Source organism: Sinocyclocheilus grahami, unplaced genomic scaffold, assembly GCF_001515645.1.
Source record: "Sinocyclocheilus grahami isolate Dianchi unplaced genomic scaffold, SAMN03320097.WGS_v1.1 scaffold106.1, whole genome shotgun sequence".
NCBI lineage: Eukaryota > Metazoa > Chordata > Actinopteri > Cypriniformes > Cyprinidae > Sinocyclocheilus > Sinocyclocheilus grahami.
This window is the reverse complement of record NW_015505285.1, coordinates 1556828-1575559: the sequence shown is the minus strand read 5'-3', so window position 1 is coordinate 1575559 and position 18732 is coordinate 1556828. Positions and strand designations below refer to the sequence as shown.

At 38.4% G+C, this 18732-nt stretch overlaps 2 protein-coding genes across 3 annotated transcripts in view; one reads left to right on the top strand and one right to left on the bottom strand.

The window, feature by feature from the left end:
- Positions 1-304: 304 nt before the first annotated feature.
- Positions 305-18732, bottom strand: part of cunh10orf71 (chromosome unknown C10orf71 homolog) — a 28290-nt gene continuing 9862 nt past the window's right edge. The window contains exons 1-2 of one of the 2 annotated variants that reach the window (XM_016276767.1): positions 11979-12018; positions 305-10576 (exon numbers count right to left, since the gene is read on the bottom strand). In XM_016276767.1, coding sequence (XP_016132253.1) covers positions 1005-10454 — 9450 coding nt within the window. In that variant the 5' untranslated portion in view covers positions 10455-10576; positions 11979-12018 and the 3' untranslated portion in view covers positions 305-1004. Of the gene's footprint in view, positions 10577-11978; positions 12019-18732 lie in introns of those variants that run through there. The other variant, XM_016276768.1, reaches the window with a different exon arrangement.
- The window catches only part of vstm4a (V-set and transmembrane domain containing 4a), an 8787-nt gene continuing 7924 nt past the window's right edge, over positions 17870-18732 (top strand). Inside the window, exon 1 of the mRNA XM_016276769.1 lies at positions 17870-18013. Within this exon, the coding sequence (XP_016132255.1) occupies positions 17962-18013 (52 nt within the window). The 5' untranslated portion in view covers positions 17870-17961. The remainder of the gene's footprint in view (positions 18014-18732) is intronic.

Below are 18732 nucleotides of genomic sequence, written 5' to 3'. Positions count from 1 at the left end.
ATAGATATTACATATATAGATATATCAGTAACATGTAATTTATTGATTTACTAGAGAATATAGTTTGTACATACAATGTGCAATGCACCCTTTGTCCACTAGAGTGGTCTATTGTGCAGTTACTGAATTCACTCAAACCCACAAATACAGTATATCACAGCACTGTTAAAGTAAGCAATGAAGCTCATTCTCAAGTTTACATCTGATATTACCTGCACTTTTTTTTAACCTTTTTTAATGTTTTTTTTAATGCATTAGCTGTTTAAAGGTATCTGTGTGAGAAAACAACAGCCAACCAACAAATTGTGATTTAACATCTTTCTTTAATGATGTAATGCGTTTCTGAAAGACTGTAAAAGTAGTACATTGCAAGTGGTTGTTTATAAGGCAATCATTTTATAGTCATACATCAGCAACCATGGCAAGGTAAAGACAGACCACCCCTTTTTAATATGTAACCTGCCAAAGCACATCAAGAGAAAAGTTGTTTTAATATGGCAAGTACCCTTAAACTGAGTTTTAAACCTGACAAACTTAGTGTACAATTTTCATGCATACTGTGCACCAATTTGAAAACTTGGAAAAGCTTGAATTTTATTCTGGCTGGGTCTAAGGAAAAAGCCTTAGCATTACCACTAAAAAGTCACTTTAGAAATATACTTCCCCTGAATCTACAGTGTGCTCTGTGGGCATGGTCTTTATTGTTTTATAAACAAGTACACTGCAAAATTATTTTCGACACAACATAATTAATTGGAATGCTTCACAGTTCTTCCCTTGACTTTTTTTGACAATAAAGAGCCCCTGCCTACCACAATTACGGTCACCTCAGCTACAAAACACAATGAGGTTTAACAGCAATCCTTAAACACAAATCAAAAACAGTTTTAATAACTCTTTTAACTTATTTAAAAGTCACATTTAAATAGCTTAGATATACAGTCATTTAGCTTCAGATTTGTGTACAAACAGTATTTACCAATCTAAACAACCAACTTTACTCGTCATGTGCTCTCCATCGCAAAGTCCTCTAATTCACTCATAGTTATAATATCTGTGTGTCTTTCAATGCTGTCGATACTATTTTCTGCATACAAAGATGGATTGTGAATTTGCTCATGTGACCCGTACAGCATATCAGGGCATTGCTGGGAATCTCTGTTGATATTCTGCAGATGAACATTCTGTCTCCACGGTTCACCTCCTCTCTCAAGCATATCCTGGTTGTCTGCTGGTGTTGACAATTCAGATGATGACCTCAAGGGTGGTAATGAAGACGCAGCCATTGGCAGAAACCCACGATACAGCATGTAGGGAGTGTTCAACATCTCCAACGATGCTGGCTGTGTTAGAGCACCCTGAGACCTCTGACGGACATTCAGCTGTACGTATTTACCAGTTTCCGGGTCATAAAATGTCTTTGTCTTAACTGGGAATGGTACATCCACCATGAAGTACTGCCCTGAGTTTGGGTCTTGCAAAAGCTTTCTCTGTGTCACCGGGAAAGGTTGGGCAACTGTACTGTGTGCAGGGGGGGTGTAATTTGGCTGGATGTCATACTGTGAAAGAGGAGGTGAGGCTTGTACCGCTAGATGTGTTGACAGTGTGTCTGAAGGTGAAGAGGAGACATTTCTGATTGATTTGGACTCTAGCTGTTCTTGGTTTTCAGGTGCCATCTTGGGGGTCTCTGCCTTCTTTATACGCCTCGTTGTAAGTCTTTGTGCTCGACGAAGAGCTTTTTCAGATTTTGGGGGCACCACTGGAGGTCTACCGAGTGGCCTTATATCACTACAGGCTGATTCTGGTCTTTCATAGCAGGCTGACTCTGGTCGTTCGTAGCAGGCGGAGGCAGGCCTTTGGTAGGTGTCTCTGTAACTTTCATGCTTGGGCATGAAGGCCAAACTTATGTTGGCCACATCTGTGAGGCTCACTGCACAGTTCTCCACATCCTCTGACATTGTGCTGACGACAGAACGAGTTTCTTCTTCCGCAAAATGTTGGCTCCTTCTCTGATGGCTCTTTGATTGTTTTGTTGCGTGTTCTGCTGAGGGCAAGTTGTTGTGGAGAGTCTCTTTTAATTTATGGAGCCGATGGGCAGCAACAGCTGGTTCATGTAAGACTGGAGGGTTAGCAGACTCTTTGGGATGAATTTCATCTTCTTTCTCTGAACCAGTCAAGTGTTCCTTTGGGGAGCCAATCCTGAAGTCTTCAGAAAATGACCTGTGAAAGCGTGGCTTGACGGTTTTGGTCACAGATGATGTTTTGATGGTATTATCCTTTACTCTGAACATGATGGGTTTCCCCATGGCTGGAGAAGAAGAGTCGGATTGCGGTCCTGTCATATGAAATTTACCGTAGTCTGTTAGACTTTGCAAAAACGAGCTGTCTTCCTTTTTCTCTTTCTCTGATTTTTCAGCTGAGTCTGTGTTTTGAGACATTTTGAGACTTGGAGGAGGTGGTTCAGGTGATTCTTTTGGCTTTATTTCAGTTTCAAGAGCATTCACTGTGTAATACTGTAGTTCTTCCATTTCTTCTCCAGGTGGTGATGACATATTTACTTGGTTGTCTGCTGCTTTTACAGTGCCAGACGATGACAAGTTTGCAAGAGATTCTTGTCTTCCATAATGAGAAAGATTGCCCTTTTCAGTTGTTTTGTCATGAGTCATTTGTCTTGATCTGCTTATTGTACCTTCGGCTTGCAATGGTACACTTTGGGGATTCTTGGACTGATAAATTTGGTTCCTTTCTCCTCTGTTTGGATGCTCCATGAAAGTTGGTTTAGTGTTTGATTCTTTATGATTTGTTAGAGCCCTTGGTTGGGTGCCCATTGATGCAGCTTCATCTTGTGAACCTGAAGCTACCAGTGATGCAGGTTTTAGTTTAACTGTATTGGGAATCAAGTGGTTTTGTTTTTGAGGTAATGTCTCTTTCTCTGTTTGTTTTTTAAATTGTGATGTTTTTTGCTTGAGATTTTGACCTTTCTCCATTGAAATACTGTCTCTTTTACATTCTCCCCCTATATCCGACACATTTCCATGCAAGTCTTTATGAATTCCTAAAACTGGCTGATCATAACGGTTGTAGAAGTCCATTTTGGGGAATATATCAAGCTCTTTTGTATCGTCTTCAGCAGAGATAACTTTCAATCTAGCATAGTCCGCGATAGCTGATATTTCTGGTCTAGTCACCTTCTTGTTCTTCGGAATAGCCTCTGGTTTGGATAATATACCTTCTTTCCTTGCGTCCTGTTGATTTAATTGAGCATGCTCTTGTTCATATCTTGCACTTCCTTTTGTTTCTGACTGATACTGGTTTGTATTAGTCTGATCAGCCTGTTTTGTCGCCGTAGTTTCAACATTTCTTTCTTTCTTTCCTCTGAGGATGCTTCTGTTTTCATTAACTTTCAAATTACCATCATTTTGACCACTCAGACTTAAAACAGGGTCTTCTTTCTTCCTTTTGTCACTGTTCAGTGCAGGTTGTTTATTATCATAGACTTTTATATCTTGAGTCCCAACTGCTCCTTGTCTTGGATTAATTTCTGTCTTTTCTAATTTACTTGGACTGTCTTTCTTAAGTGGTGTGATCTCTTTTCCAACATCATGTGTATTTGTCCGTGCCATTTCAGTGTGCCCTTTCATATTATTCACAGTTTTGGGTTCATTTTGAACTGTAAGGGGCTTCACTGGTAAGTTCTTTTGCTCTGTAAAGTCTTTTTTATCCACAAGTTCAGTCACGACAGCTCCTTTCTTTCCTTTCAGATTTTCCTTCTTTATCACTTCATGTTGGTTTTTGTGGCCTGCCATGAATTTCTTGTTTGATGACACTTCCTCCATAGACACTTTAATGTCCTCTAAGTGAATTTTTGGGACTTCAAAAGAGGCCTGGTCTTGTTTTACAACAGTACACACATCCTCACCAATACTGCTAACTTTATCCCTATAATTATTCACATGTGTGGCAGTGCCATCTTTTAAAACCATCTTCATCCTGTTTATAATTTCATTACTCGTGTTAAATTCAACTTGTAACTTCTCTTGCAACCTATTCTCCCCTCCTTTCTCGTCCCCCTTTACATTATTTTGCAGAGTTTGAGCATCTTTGTCTGAGACAGATTCTTGTTTCATAGCCATAACAGAATCCTTTTGTTTTGTCTCATGCACAGTTTTCTCAACTTTTGAGTCAACTGTTTCTCTTCCATGCATTTTGTTCTTTTGAGACGTAAATGTATCAGTATCATTAAACATTTTGTCTTCACCTTCCACCTTTTGAGGCTTCTTTTTAGCTTGGTGTATCGTCATTTCGGGAACTGTACTTTCAATGAGTTTAATGTTGACTGTATCTTTTGCCATGGATGAAATGGGTGCCTTTAAAATCTCATTCTTTTTTGCTTTTGTTGATTCATCCGTTGTTGCAGGTTGTTTAGCTGTCAGGGATACAGTCTCAGTTTTCTTTGGGGACTCTCTCGAATTAGGTAAATCATCAAGAATGTTTCCTTTCATTTTCATACTTTGCACTTTACCAGTGTTTCTCACTTGCTCCTCAACTTTCTTTTCCTTCAACTCAATATAATTTCCCCTACTTTGCCTTGATGGTCCAATGTGAGTATCTTGATCTTGTTGTATTAGGGTAGCATCTGTTGTAGAATGGCCAAGCTTTGGTGTACTTATTGCTGTTCTCTGTTGCTTTTCAGCCATTTTGCTGGAATGAGTTATTAATGTGGTATCATAGTGTTGCACTTTTACTTGCTTGATTTCGCTCTCAGCCCCCTTTAAAGGTTGACTTGTAAAGGATGCTTGCTGATCAGAAACCTGTCTGGAGTCATCTGGACATGTTTGTGTTGTATCTGAGGTTTTCTCTTTGGAAGGCAGAGGTCTGTTCATTCCATGATTTATTAATTTGTGTGACAGGTGAGTTTCAGTCTCCTCCTTTTCTTTTTGTTCTCTCTCATCCTGCATATGTTTTGATGTGAGATGACCATAATTTCTGACCGGTAACCCATATTTAGCTAAGAGGTCCTCATATGATGTACTTGACTTATCTGTAGTTGTCTGCGGTTCACACTTTTCAATCTTGTCTTCTTTTTCTTCAATGTTTGAAGAAACTTCAGTCTGTCTGTCGGCATCATGTTCATTTTCCACTTTCTTGTTTTTAATACAAAAGCTTTCATCCTTCACAAATTTCTCAGTTTCAACAGAACTCTCTTCTTGTTTTACCGGATTTTGTTGCTCATCAATATGACACTTACTTGACACACAAATAGTGTAGATCATAGGTTCATCATCTGAAACTGCTTCTGTTTGGCTTGAGACACAAATACTGTAAATCATGGGTTCCTCCCTAGGTTTGTCATTGCTTGGTGTAAGAATAGTGACGTTTGATGTCTCTGCTGTGGATTCTACATTCTGTGTTAAAACAGGCTGTGTATTATTCTTTTGAGTTGCATCCTCGTCTACTATTACTTCATGTTGGGGGGAAACATTTGGTTTTAGTGTATCTTCAGCTGATTTTTGGGGTTTGGAATTAGTCGAGTTAACTTCTTGAGACTTTTCTGTGGATTTTTGTGGATTGTTTTTGTCATGAGATATTTCTAATGGTCTGGGAAATCCTTGTTCTTGTTTTGAGCTGGCACTTTCTGTAATTTTCTCTTTCTGTTGACTGTTATTTACTACTTCTGAATCATCTTTCATTATTGACATACTTTGATAGCTTCTAGGGAGTTCATTCTTGTTAAATGAGAACAGAGTCTTTGTATTTTCATCATCTTGATGGAGTTCTTTTTGCTGCCAGCTTTCTTTTGCTTTTGCTTCTGCTTCAGCTGAAGCTATTTGTGTTAGTGATTCTTTATCTGTTTCTGGTTTTGGGTGACTCTCCAACATTTGGTTTAGAGAGGTGGTTTCTACAGCCTTTACTTGTGGAGTGTTGTTTTGTTGCTTAGCCAAGTCATTTTCCTGTGTTATATTGTTTTTGTTTATTAATGCTTGTCCATCATCATTATTAAAAGGTTTTAGTATTTCTGGCTCCCTGGTTCTTTGTGAGGCCAGGTTATTTGTTGGTCCAGAGTTGATTCTGACTGTATTATCTGTTGATGACACCTCTGAATCTGAATTGACCCCAGCATTGTGTTTGTAGGTTCTATTTATAAGCTGCTCTGGATCTACATTCAGTTGAAGGTTTGAGGTGAGCTCTGATTTGGCAGGTTCCATTAGTCGTTTAGCAGGTGGCATTCCATTTTTAAACTTCATGTCACTTGATGAGGATGTCAGTTGACTAGCTGTAATCGCAGAGCTATTTTTGATTGGTTCATTTTTAGATTGCTCCACGGCAGCAGTAATCTTACTTTTAAGATATAGATTAGCTTCCTCAACTCTGGGTGTGTTTTTCTCCAATCCCAATAGAGAATTTTTATTCAAACCGCTATTTGATTTTGTAGTTTCATTGCTTTTAACATGTAAGTCTTCTTTGATTATATCAGTAGGTTTAGTCACAGCTTTTTCAGAGGAAGTATACTGACTCTGTCTACTTCCATACAGATTTTCTTTCTGATCATGCTGAATTGTTTGTTTTTCATTATGCAGTACAGGTGGATTATGGGAAGTGTAGTTCTCTCTGTAGGTCTTGACTGCAGCTGTCAAATGACCTGACATCGATTCATCTGGTGACATTTCATGACTTTGCTTTGCCGATTCCTTATTAGTGTTTATATTCTCTGAGCTTGTCATACTTATTTGTTTATCTTCTGAGATTATGGATGGCTGGTAGTTTTTATAGGCATTATTTTCCACTGTTGCTCTTCTGTCCAGAGTTTCTTTCAGCTCTTTATCATCAGCTGGATGTTTGTCTTTCTGCCTTTCTATAGCCAAAGGTTTGTATTTTACATTCTCATCCTCAACATTTTCTGAGACTGCATTCTGATTATCTTCAAAATGAAGAGGTTGTATTTCCGTTGATGGTGGAGATCTATTCTTGGGATGATCATTGTGCAATTTAATTTGTTCTTTGTACTGGGTTACACTGGAATAAGTGATATCTTGAAACAAATGATTCAGCTTGTCTGCTGTGATTTCCTTCTTTACAGAATGGCCTTCTTGACCATCATTATTGATAGTCCCTCTTGTTGTTGTTGAATTTCTTGCAAGAATGCCTTGTTTGGCAAGTCCCTTTTCTTTAATTGCTGATATTTCCTTTTGAGCATGTGCTTTCAATTTTAACGTCAGTATTTCTTGTTTACTTTGGCCTCTTTCCTTGTAAGAAAGCACCCTTGTTGTGACCTTGTCAGTATCTTTACTCATTGTTCTGTCTTTTCTGTCAGTGCTAGTATTTGTTTCATTTGTATTTTGAAAATCCCTTCTCACATAACCAGGTGATGGACTTGTAATATCCTGCACTTTGTAGCCTTGTTGTTCTTGCTCTTTTACAGGCTCTGTTATGGTTAGTTTTTCAGCTGTATCACATTTAATTGGATTTTGTGGGTTTTCTGATTTAGCGAAAACAAATGTATTATCTCTCAACCTTCTTGCTTGCTCATTATCTCTAACGGCAAGAATATCGTTAATGCTGAACCTATCATCTTGTTTAGTTGGTAAACTTGTATTATTTTGATGTGAGGTGTCAATGTTTGGGACGACTGAATCTTTATCCTGCAAAGCAGGATTTGGTGCACCATTGTTGGTGGAAAACTCATTTTGAAGTGTGTGTAGTGTACTTGAAGATGTATTGTAGATTGTATAACTCTTGGCACCAGATTGTTCAACCATCTCTGATTGTTTCTGTGTCCATACATTTTCCTTAGTGTGTCTATCTTCACTTGTTGATGACATGTGCCACTGTTTGTTAGGCTCATACCTGTATGGCTGATAAGAGTACAATCCTTCATTCTTTTGACATTTATAGTCTTGTAAAGGTGCATGAGCTCTCTGATCAAATGTATTTTGTGTCGCCATGGTGTTAAATGAAGAATTTTGCTCTGGTACTCCTTTAACAAAATAATTTTTGACACTGAAGCTTTGTAAACCACCATAAACTTCCGTTAGAGGAGATGTTTTGTTCTGGAGACTGTTTTTTGGTATTCCGTATGATTCAGTAGGCTTTGAAAATGTGTTAAATTGGTTGTCATGTATAGATTTTTCACTGTAAGATGTTTTCCTGGGAGATATTGTATCTTCCCTGACCTCTTTCTCTTCCTCCTTTGCAAGTCGACCAAGTTTAATGTCTTCATTCACTTTTTGCATGTATGTTTCCTTTCGGACAGAATAGCTGTCATTGGCAAAATATTGCTTAGCGGTGGCCTTTCTCTGTTTGTCCATCTCAATCAGTGCTGCTATTTCTCCTCTAAATGGCCGTGATTCAGATCTGCCGTCTGTTTCCTTGACTGAACCAATCTGGTCCCAAGGACATTTTTCTTTAACAGCCTCATTGTGACTGTATTCAGTAAATGTTTTTCTTCCATAGTCCTTTCTTTGTTTTAGATCATTTTGACTTGTGTTATCACTCTGGCCGTATCGCTCTGATGTTTGAGCAGGTAGAGAAGGTGTCGGTAGGTAAGCCTTTGGAAGCACATTTGCTATTTCTGGCCTAGCAGGAATAAAAGTACTGTTGAGGTCTATTAATTGACCTTCTGAAGTCAGAGAGCTTTTATCATGTGCTGAAAGATTGTGTGTTGAGAGCTCTGAGTTAGCCAGCGGATCTGTGCTGGGAGAGCGACCCTCTGAACTTCCACGGAACGATTTGTAATTAGCGATTTGAGGTGAAGTTAATGTCAAATTACCATATGATCCAAAGCCATCGGTATAATCTTTAGGGGTGATAGGAGCCACACTGGGCTCTCGAATTAGGTTACAAGAGGCTCGTGCATCCATTCCAATCAAATTCTCCTGAGCAGTTTCTTGGGATACAAAAATATCTGAAAATCTGGATTCTCGGCCCTCCAGCTTTGAGGTCTGCTTATTTCGATCTGTTATTTCTAGCCCTTTAAATCTTGTGGGACTGTATGTACTCTTGACTCTTTTTCGGTTGTCTTTGAGGTTGAACAGCAGACTTGAAGCTTTAGATTTGTAGCTGTCATGCAGATGTTTGACATCAGTCTGAAGTTTAGGGTCAGTTTCACCCTGGGAAGAATAATCAGAAACAGAAGGAGTGTGTGCAAACTGCAGGATCTCAGACGTCTCTGTTTCTTGTCTTGTGTGAATAACCGGTGTGAGGAGCTGAGTGATGTTGAACGGTGTCACACTGCTAGGCAAGTTGCTCTCGACCACCATCTCATGTGTAACTTTGTTATTGCTAAACAAATTTGAATCCGGCCTACATGTTCTCTCATTGGTAGGAGAGACTGTGGAGGGCCGGTTGCCTGGAAGTTTGTTCCTTACAAAGTTATTGTTTTTCTTCCAAGGCGGATAGTTGGAAGCCATCTCAGATTCGCACCTCTTTTTAATCGCAGAGGTTTTCTGGACAACCGTGGACCTGGAGCGCTGGCTAGCCACAACGTCCTGAATTTGTCTCTGATTGAAGCACCTACTTTCACACGGAGAGTTTGGAATTCTGTGGCTGTCTTTCAGCTCTTTGTATATGGGAGAATCATACCATCGTGGGAATTCATTAGCCGACATAAACCCTGACACATTCGCACTTTGGAAGGAAAACCTGTTGTACTCTTCCCAAAGCTGGAAGGGGCTGAATTCACTATGGAAGAAACAGTTTGTAGAGTTCAGTGCCTTGAACTTACTTTTCGAAGATTTCATCAGGACTGTTGTGTCCATCTGTGCCACGGCGGCAGCCACGTCAGATGTGTAAAAATGGTTTCTGTAAGACTGAAAGGGGCCTGACTTACAATTCTGTTGGTATCCTGAAGAGAACTCAGAGAGTTCCCTCTGGATGTTTAGCATAGCTGATTTGTCCCATGATTCACTGCCAAAGTCTCTATATCTATCCCTTGCCAGAATAACATCACATGTCCCACTGTCTTGGTAACACTCCCCTGAACTAAAGGCTTTGATTAGAGATGACACTCTGGATGTGCTCCTGCTCTGCTGCCACGTCACCTCCTTGGAGCCATTGTTCATATAAGACAAGCTTCCGTCTCTGAAACCCTGTTCCTGATGGGTTACATCCACATAGGAATGCTGGAATGTTGAGGCCATTTCAGTTTGTATTTCTGCCTCCCCATATTGTTGAACGCTGTATGAAAATGCCTCATGGGAGAATGTCTTTTGCTGGTTTTCCTCTGCAAATGCCTTATGTCGTTCAGTAGGAGACGAGGAGAATTCAGAGTCATTGTAAATGGCCTCCTCTCCAATGCATAGGCTTCTGAAGGCACGATCGGTGAGGTTGCTGACCTCCCTGTCCGTGTCGTCCATAAAGCTGCTGCTGCTGGATGTGTCACTGAAGCCATCGGAGTATTTGCGGTGGCCCTGCATGCTTCCCCGCTGGCCTGTGTGGCGCTTTTCCAGGGAGCTCATTTCAAGCACTCACTCTCATGGACAGGGCACAGTTGCCCCTGTCAGTCTTGAGATGGCTGACGCAGGGTGTCTTGCATTTAAGTAGTTCACCTTCTAAGAGGTGATCAAAATGCCTTCCTTTCCTGCAAAAGTATCAGAGATGTCATAAATTTGTAGTTCCCTGTAGTTTTCGACAAGAGTTCTTGAAAATCACACTGCTATTGCTGAGTGATTCAGATGTCTAGTAATTCAGATTTTATCATGAAGTATGACATCCAAACTGTTCTAAGATCTGAGACTTTGACCTTTAAACCTGATCATTTGTGAGTTGAGCCGCACCTTTGCCTTGCATACTGCATATATCATGTGAAGTATATTTAGAGAAGGAAACTGCTTCCCATTCTTACACAGGATTACATTTTGCTTACATGCTAAAATGGGTGCCACTGGAACACCCTGCACATGGACTTCAGTGGTAGTACTGGTAGAATTATATAAATAATTGGTTCAAGCATTACATCCAGTATTAGATTAGATTAAAATGTTAAATTGTAAATGTAAAAATTGTCTTTTATGCAGAGCAGTATTCAGTACAACAAATGTAATGCCAATTATTTGCTAATTGCTGGGGAATAGCTATAAATACTTCCCCCACATCAGTGTGGTTACAAATTTAAACACATGTGAGTAAAAATAAAGACTCTGAGAATGAAAGTGAGAATACCTCTGGAATGTCTTTTCTTGATATATATATATATATATATACAGTGGGGAAAAAAAGTATTTAGTCAGCCACCAATTGTGCAAGTTCTCCCACTTAAAAAGATGAGAGAGGCCTGTAATTTTCATCATAGGTATACCTCAACTATGAGAGACAAAATTAGAATGAATTATAATTATTACTTCAAGTTGAAGTGGTGTCTGAATGATTAAATAACATCAAAGAAGTTTTCAGTCAAATCTTTAGATAATAATAATATTATTCATTTTATTTACTGAAGCGAAATATGGTAGGCTATTTGTTTGAGCCTGATTCGTCTAGTCCACGTAACTCTTTTATTCTTGTCCGACTGTCCTGCCTTCACAGAGCAGTTGGGAAATTACTGATGCTACTTTCATACAGGGCTTGTAATCAACCGTTTTGTTTTGTTTTCAACGATAGATTCTTAAACATTTACATTTATTGATTTTTTTACATTTGGTTACATCCTTGCTTAGTAGTATGAAAACAATAATAAATTACACTGTTAGGGTTACACTGGATGTACATTATGTTTTATTAAAGCTATATTGTATTAGAAATATGTCATACTTTTCATCATAAATCAACTGAATCTACAGTAATGTGTTTTACATTACAATTTCTTTTGTTGCTTTAAACATATATTTTGTACTTTGGTACTCATTTTCACATATAATAACATATTCTATGTTGTTCAATTACATAGATATTTTTATTATATAGAAATATCTGAGTTAGAATTTAACACCTTGCATAAACTATATTCACATAAGATTCTGAACACAAGTGTGCTTTTTTCTTACCTTTTGCTCTTATATCTCATTTTTTAGTGGAGGATTTTTTTTCATGCTTTAGAAAGAAGCTAATCCTTATCCGTTGCATATGTGCAGCAAAAAGATCTCTTCAACAATGCTTTTGCTGGGCTCTCCTTAAGGTTGATAAAGTGCAGACATAAAGGCCACTTTGTACAAGGGCCCCGGCGGGGCTAAAGCAACGAGGGTTCAGAAGCAGAAACACGCTGAAATAGCAGTGGCATCAGGCAGAGACGATCGAACTGGAAACATGGGATGATGGCTTGAGACAGCACACGTATTGGAATAACCATGTGGTGTCAAGTGTCAAGCAGATGAAAAAAAACCCAAGCCAGTAATTCTGTTTTGCCGTGTCAGGCCTTAATAGTCACAATTACATTCAGCACCATTGAAGTTTACAATGCCAGTAGAAAAACAAAAACCCTGTTGCTTGTGGCATAACATGCATCCACTTGTGGAGTTGTTATGGTGGATAGCATGTATCTAACCAGATGAACATGTGCACACTGTGTAAAAATAGCTTCTTGCTTCACTAACAAGTGTCACTCACTTCTTTTGGCTGAACCATGCCTTAGACTTGTCAACAGATGATATCTGATCCCTCTTTGGGATTTTAAGAGTTAAACATGTCTATACAGTATTTTTACCCCAATTTTTAATTATACTTAAAACAAGTACAGTCCCAGTCAGCCCAGTAACTGTCAGTTATTCAAGTCTAAGAAAATTGTCTAAACTGGACAGTCTCTGTTATAAGTTAACTTAATAAAAGGGGGTAATAGAAGGGTCACAATAGGAGGGATATTTTTTAAGCCGGCTCTCAGTCAGTCAATTTCAGATGTCCCTGTGATGTCAAGCGGTCTCACGTCAGTCTTAACTTTGCAGCCAGGCACTGCTATAATAGGACATGGGTGCAGTGAGCTCTTTCCCAGGAGTCTTGGCTGCAGCAGAGGGCTTGGTGTGTAAAAGTGATGGACACTCACATATGGAGCGGCAGCGCCGCCCTCGCTCCTCTTTAGAACTCTGTTGCTAAGCTCTCATCAGAGCTGTTGCACTACTTCCTCACCACTCACAGCTGTAGTTTACAGCACTGCCTGATACTGAGGAACTCATTATCCTCAGCAGAACAAGATGACATGCTATGACCAAAACAACATCAGCCTAACAGCTGAGAACATGAGAGATGGTTACAATATTAAAATGCAGAAATCCATCATTTTTGTCATACATGAACTTTTTTTGCAATCGTGAAAATTTTGTCCATGAAAAGCAATGCTTTTTACACTACAAGAACCTTTTTCTAGTAGAAGAATCTATAAAATAAGTTTTACATCAGAAGCGATATTCCGTATTGATATTATGTGTGTGTGTGTGTGAGTTTTAGGGCGGGACTATCTATTTAACTAACCAGTAGCAGACAGTGTTTATTCATTTTATAATTTTTTCTTACATTAATGACAATTACATTTTTTTTAATATATACAAAAGTTAATGAGATTTACACTTAATTCAAGTAAATAAATAAGAAAAATAAACAATTAAAGATGGGAACTATTTATACCGAGACAAAATGCTGATTTATATATATATATATTTGTATATATTATTATTTATATTTTTATATAGATATAGATTTTCTGTTTGTTTTTTTCAGTGTAAAAACCTTACATATTAGAGTAACTATAACTATCATGTGTAAATAAGATTTAAGGGGGCTCAGTGGGGTACTGCACTCTTGTAAAAAGAGTGTTATATTACATATGCATGTCTGCTCTTAAAGGATCAGGTAGGAGTTGAACCCCACAACAGGGTAGAGTGGTCTCTTCCAAGCACTGGTCATTCCCTCTGTGAATCACCCATTATGACATTTATGGGATCATACTGCAATTACAGCCATTCTGCTTGACAAATATTTCTAAATGCTTTATCATATAACATCAGATAACATTGCTCCTTTAAAGCAGTGGTTCCCAACCCTGGTCCTGGAGGCACCCCAACACTGCACATTTTGCATGTCTGCTTTCTCTGACACAACAGTTTCAGGTCATCAGCTCATTAGTAGAGACTTCAAGACCTGAAACTGGTGTGTCAGAGAAAGGAGACATGCAAAATATGCAGTGTTGGGGTGCCTCCAGGACCAGGGTTGGGAACCACTGCTTTAATGCACTCTTAGTTTATTGTTACACAGCTGCATTGAAATGAATATGTTGTTGTCAAGATATTGAGATTCCTGCTTGCACACTCTTTAATTCATTTTGGATAAAAAAAATCAACCAATAATAAATTTAAAACGTATATCAATCCTAAAATGTATATTTTAGATTCACTTGCAGGACACACAGCCTTTACGCACAGGAACATTGGTTCAACCAATGACGTGAGATTAGGGGTGTGGTTATCTATTTATCTAACCAATGAAAGATGGGGAGAATGGGGTAATCATTTTGTCATCATATGAAGTCCACGTAACACAAACAAAATTAATTGTGATAGAGTTGTTGTATCTTAATTGAAATGACAGTTGTTTTCATAGAGTTATAAACTCTGTGTGCGCATCAAAGGCAAATAATTAACACAGTCAATAAGCACAGTCACTGAAAGTACTTAGGCCATCAAGTATTAGAATAACGTCACTGCTCCCAGGCTCATTTACAAAATGCTGCTGAGAGAAAATAACGCATAGCTCTTCTTATGGCGCCTGTAATGTTCTCGGATATTGATTGTATCAAGGATATTAGCTGGTCTGTGACTTAATCAGCCACCGCCCCCATCTGAATAAAGCTTGAGCTAAATGACTCCCTCCTGAGGGGCCTGCTCTGTCTCTTTTTATTAAAACCCCACAGTCATTTGAATGAAAATGTCAATAGATCTTCCTCTGCATGCTTTTACAAGAAAAAAAAAACTAAATTGTGATGAATTCTGAGTGACATAAATGAGTCACTTTTTTTTTTTAAACTCAAATCTTATGGGCTTTTTTTAAACGTTGATGCACTGGGCCTACTACAGTATTTCAGTAGTTCACAGCTAATAAGCCTTGTTTCAAACTAGGATCGCTGACATCCAAAGATCATGATACAAGAGATTTTTATTCCCAGAAATTTACGTCACGGTTTACCGATACTGGGGAACATCAACAGGCTATAATATGTAAATAATCTAGGTCATTAAACAGTCCCATTTCCACACTGGGTCTTTTTTAGAGTGCCACAATGCTGGTCCTCTGCATATCCAGTGGTATAATTATAAAACCAATTAACTGAGAATAATTTGCCCTAATGGCAGAGCCAATAAACAAACAAACTGAGCGAGTGATTTAATGGAAGGGTGTCTTTGTGTTGCTTTGTTGCCTTGCGAGTGGCCCAAATGAGTTAAACAAGAGCTCCCTCGAGATGCTACATATACCAGAGATATGAGAGCGCATCTCCTTTTGATTTCCCCTGGTCTTTAACTCCCATTAAAAACTTTAAGAGGCATCTGTGGAGGTCGGTCAAGCACCATACTGTACGCAGCACTGACCAAACCGGAGATGTCCACAGTAGAGACCGGACCACGAGGCTCTTGTATTAGCTAAGATGTTGTTGTTGTGAGTGTTATTGTGCCGTCTCTCCCGCTGACTCGTGTATTACATTAACAAGCCACTTACTGATTGACTGAGAGCTTCTCTCCATGAGCCCTTTTAATCTACTCTGATATGAAATGCATGATTTCGCTGCAGGAGTCAGGTCTGCGGGTGGGCAATGTCTTAAACTGTAATTGAATAAGTGAAAGAATCACTGTGTCTTACGTTATCTAAGGGCAGCATGAAATAAGTGATAACCATTTACCCTTTTTATTGGCGCACACACACACACACGCACCAGTTTATACACGTTTGCTGCAAAATGTCATCCAGAACACAAGCTTCCAGACATGTGAACAAAGTGAACCATTTTACATCTTCTTGAACTATAAAAGCCATATACAGTATATGAGCATAAAGTGGATCTCATATTTGCATATGCGTAGCAATGAGTTGGTTCCATGTGAGAGGATCTGGCATCTTCTGTGTTGTAACCACATGGAGTCAGTGTAGAGTCCTGATAGCAGGAATGAATGTGGTATGTAATTATTTCAAAATGAATTGAGTTTCTCTTGCATTTTGCTGGCATGATTAGCTGGTTAATTAGAAAAGAAAAAACAGGTGTTGTGCAAAGAAAAACCTGATAAATGAGCTTGAAAAAAATACTAATTTTAACTCCAGGAGTGATGTCACTACTGTTTTCTATATTGTCTGCCTCACATTATACTGCTATTTCTGCAGCATACAGTATGTACAGTAAGCCAATATATGCATTTTCAAAACAGTATTCCACAATGCAGAGTGCCTAAATCGAATTTACATTTTCAACATGGTAAAGGAACCAGCTGTGATTTTTTACGTTTTTTGACTCATAATTTAGGTAACAGTAACTGTACTTCTTTTCAGGATGATAACTGAATGCTAATTCCATTTCACATGTTATATATATAAAAAAGACAATATAGTAAATTGAGTAAATGCATGCTAGTATTCCATTTTGAAAGTAAAGCCAAAGATGTAAAATACAGTCTTTTTTTCCTTGTTGTAATCAGTGAGTTGGAAGCAGTCCTGAAAGATAAGTGGTAGCATTTTTAGAGAATTGTTTATACATAATTTCTACTCATTGAGACTGCTGAGACTCTGATCATGTGGCTTGTGCTTTGCAAAATGCTTTGAAAATGGAAAGCTGATTTATGAAAGTGACTGATTCCATCATATCAAAGTTTACCAATAACTGCCATTTTCATGCTTATGTGCTCATTTAGTTCGACATCTTTCATGTATTATTGTTGGCCGTGAAATTCACAACAGGCTTTGTCTCCATTACAACATGCTGTATATATGCTTTAAATTCTTCTTTGATCCAGTCAGAATAATGGAAAGATTTTTTTTCCGAACAATACAGAGTTAAAGACAAAAGTATTGTGCTGGCACGACACGTGTTAAGCTGTAGTCCTATACTCTGTTGCTATATATAAGCACATTGTATAATTCAACTCCTCTTGGCAGCAGTTGTCAGTAGGAGAAACCACTAGCTCAGCACATTACCCTACCCAATAAACCATTATGCTTCAAACCACGCGATGGGTGGACAAGAACTGTGCAGTGAAGACAGAAAACTACATTACAACTCCAGACAGAGGCCATATTTTTCAAGAGTCAAAGTAGGGATAGTTCACCCAAAAGTCTAAAGATTGTCATCATTTACTCATCCTCATGTCTTTCTAAACCTGTATGACTTTTTTTCTTCCATAGAATACAAAGTATGAAATGTCTTTATACGTTTGGTCAGTTTGTTGCACAAAGCTTTTATATATTTTGTATAAATTATGTATAGTTCATGAGTTTTCAGACTAGATTACTATGTCCTTTTTAAAGTTTAAAAACCTCAGTCACAATCACTGTAATTGCATGGAAGAAATAAACTACACTACACAACATTAAAATATCTTCTTTGTGCTTACCACTAGAAAAAAAGTAATATGAGTTTGGATCAACATTAATTTTCATTTTCGGGTAAACAATTCCTTTAAGCTTTGTGACAGTCCACTTCACTCATTAAATTATCATTTAAGGATGTAAACACTACTAAGACCTGGCCAATTCTCCTATACTATGGGTCCAGCTGAAAATTTGTGCTGCTTCCAAAGGTTCTCTCAGGAAATTACATTTCCTATGTACTTTTAACTGGCAGGGGGAGTGATTACAGGATAGAGAAAGAGAAAAAGAAAAGGAGAGCGAGTGAAAAAAGAAAGACTGGGAAAGGGGTGTTTCTAACTGGGAACAGAGCACGCACTGTTTCAGATTACACACACACACACTGAGAGAGAGAAACAGAAAGAAAAGGAGAGAAAATCCCAGGGACTCCTTTCTTTTCTTGACGTTTAGTTGGGTTTATGGAGCCTACGGGTCTGCAAAATGAAGCTCTCCGCTGTTGCGATAGTTCTCCTGACTAGAGCTTTTATAGGAGGTAAGACGGTCTGTTTATGTTGGCCTTTTAATATGCAATGACGAAACAACTTGCAAAATAGCTTTCAGGGGGTACATGATCAGTGAGATGATTTTTCAGACAACAGCTTCACATTTGTTACACATGTAACTGCAGCGTTCATCTGCATAAAACTATTTTGCATGCTCAAATTTTTTTTAAACTAAGTAAACAAAACTCTTCTACCTTTGTTCACTGACCTAATTTTACATTAAATAAAAATATTTTTCTTCAGTGCGAAAACGTATTGCAAAATTTTGCATTGTTCTGAGCATTCTCAGCAACTAGACATTTTCAGGTCAGGGTTTTATTCAGCATTAATATTGTGAGACTTTTTGTTTATGTCCAAATCTCTCTTGTGATGTGGTTTTTGCATTGAAAACAGAGCCCCGGTTGACCCCTGAGGGACTCTAGTAATTGGGACACAACATAAACTTTTAGCAGCTGGATACAATCTTGTTGTCATGTTCCCAGCTCTATCCTCTAGTTCAAGAAGGCAGAGAAATGTTTTCCACCTGTAGTTTCTATTTGGCATGGCATATTAAACCCAGATGCATTCAAAAAATTTTACACCATTTAGGGGTCATGGATTTGGGCCAGAATAGGAGATATCACTGATGAAGCTCCAAAGGCAACTGAGGAATACATATTATAATGGGGGGGGGGGGGGTTTTTCTAGGGAAAAATCTTTTTTTTTTAAA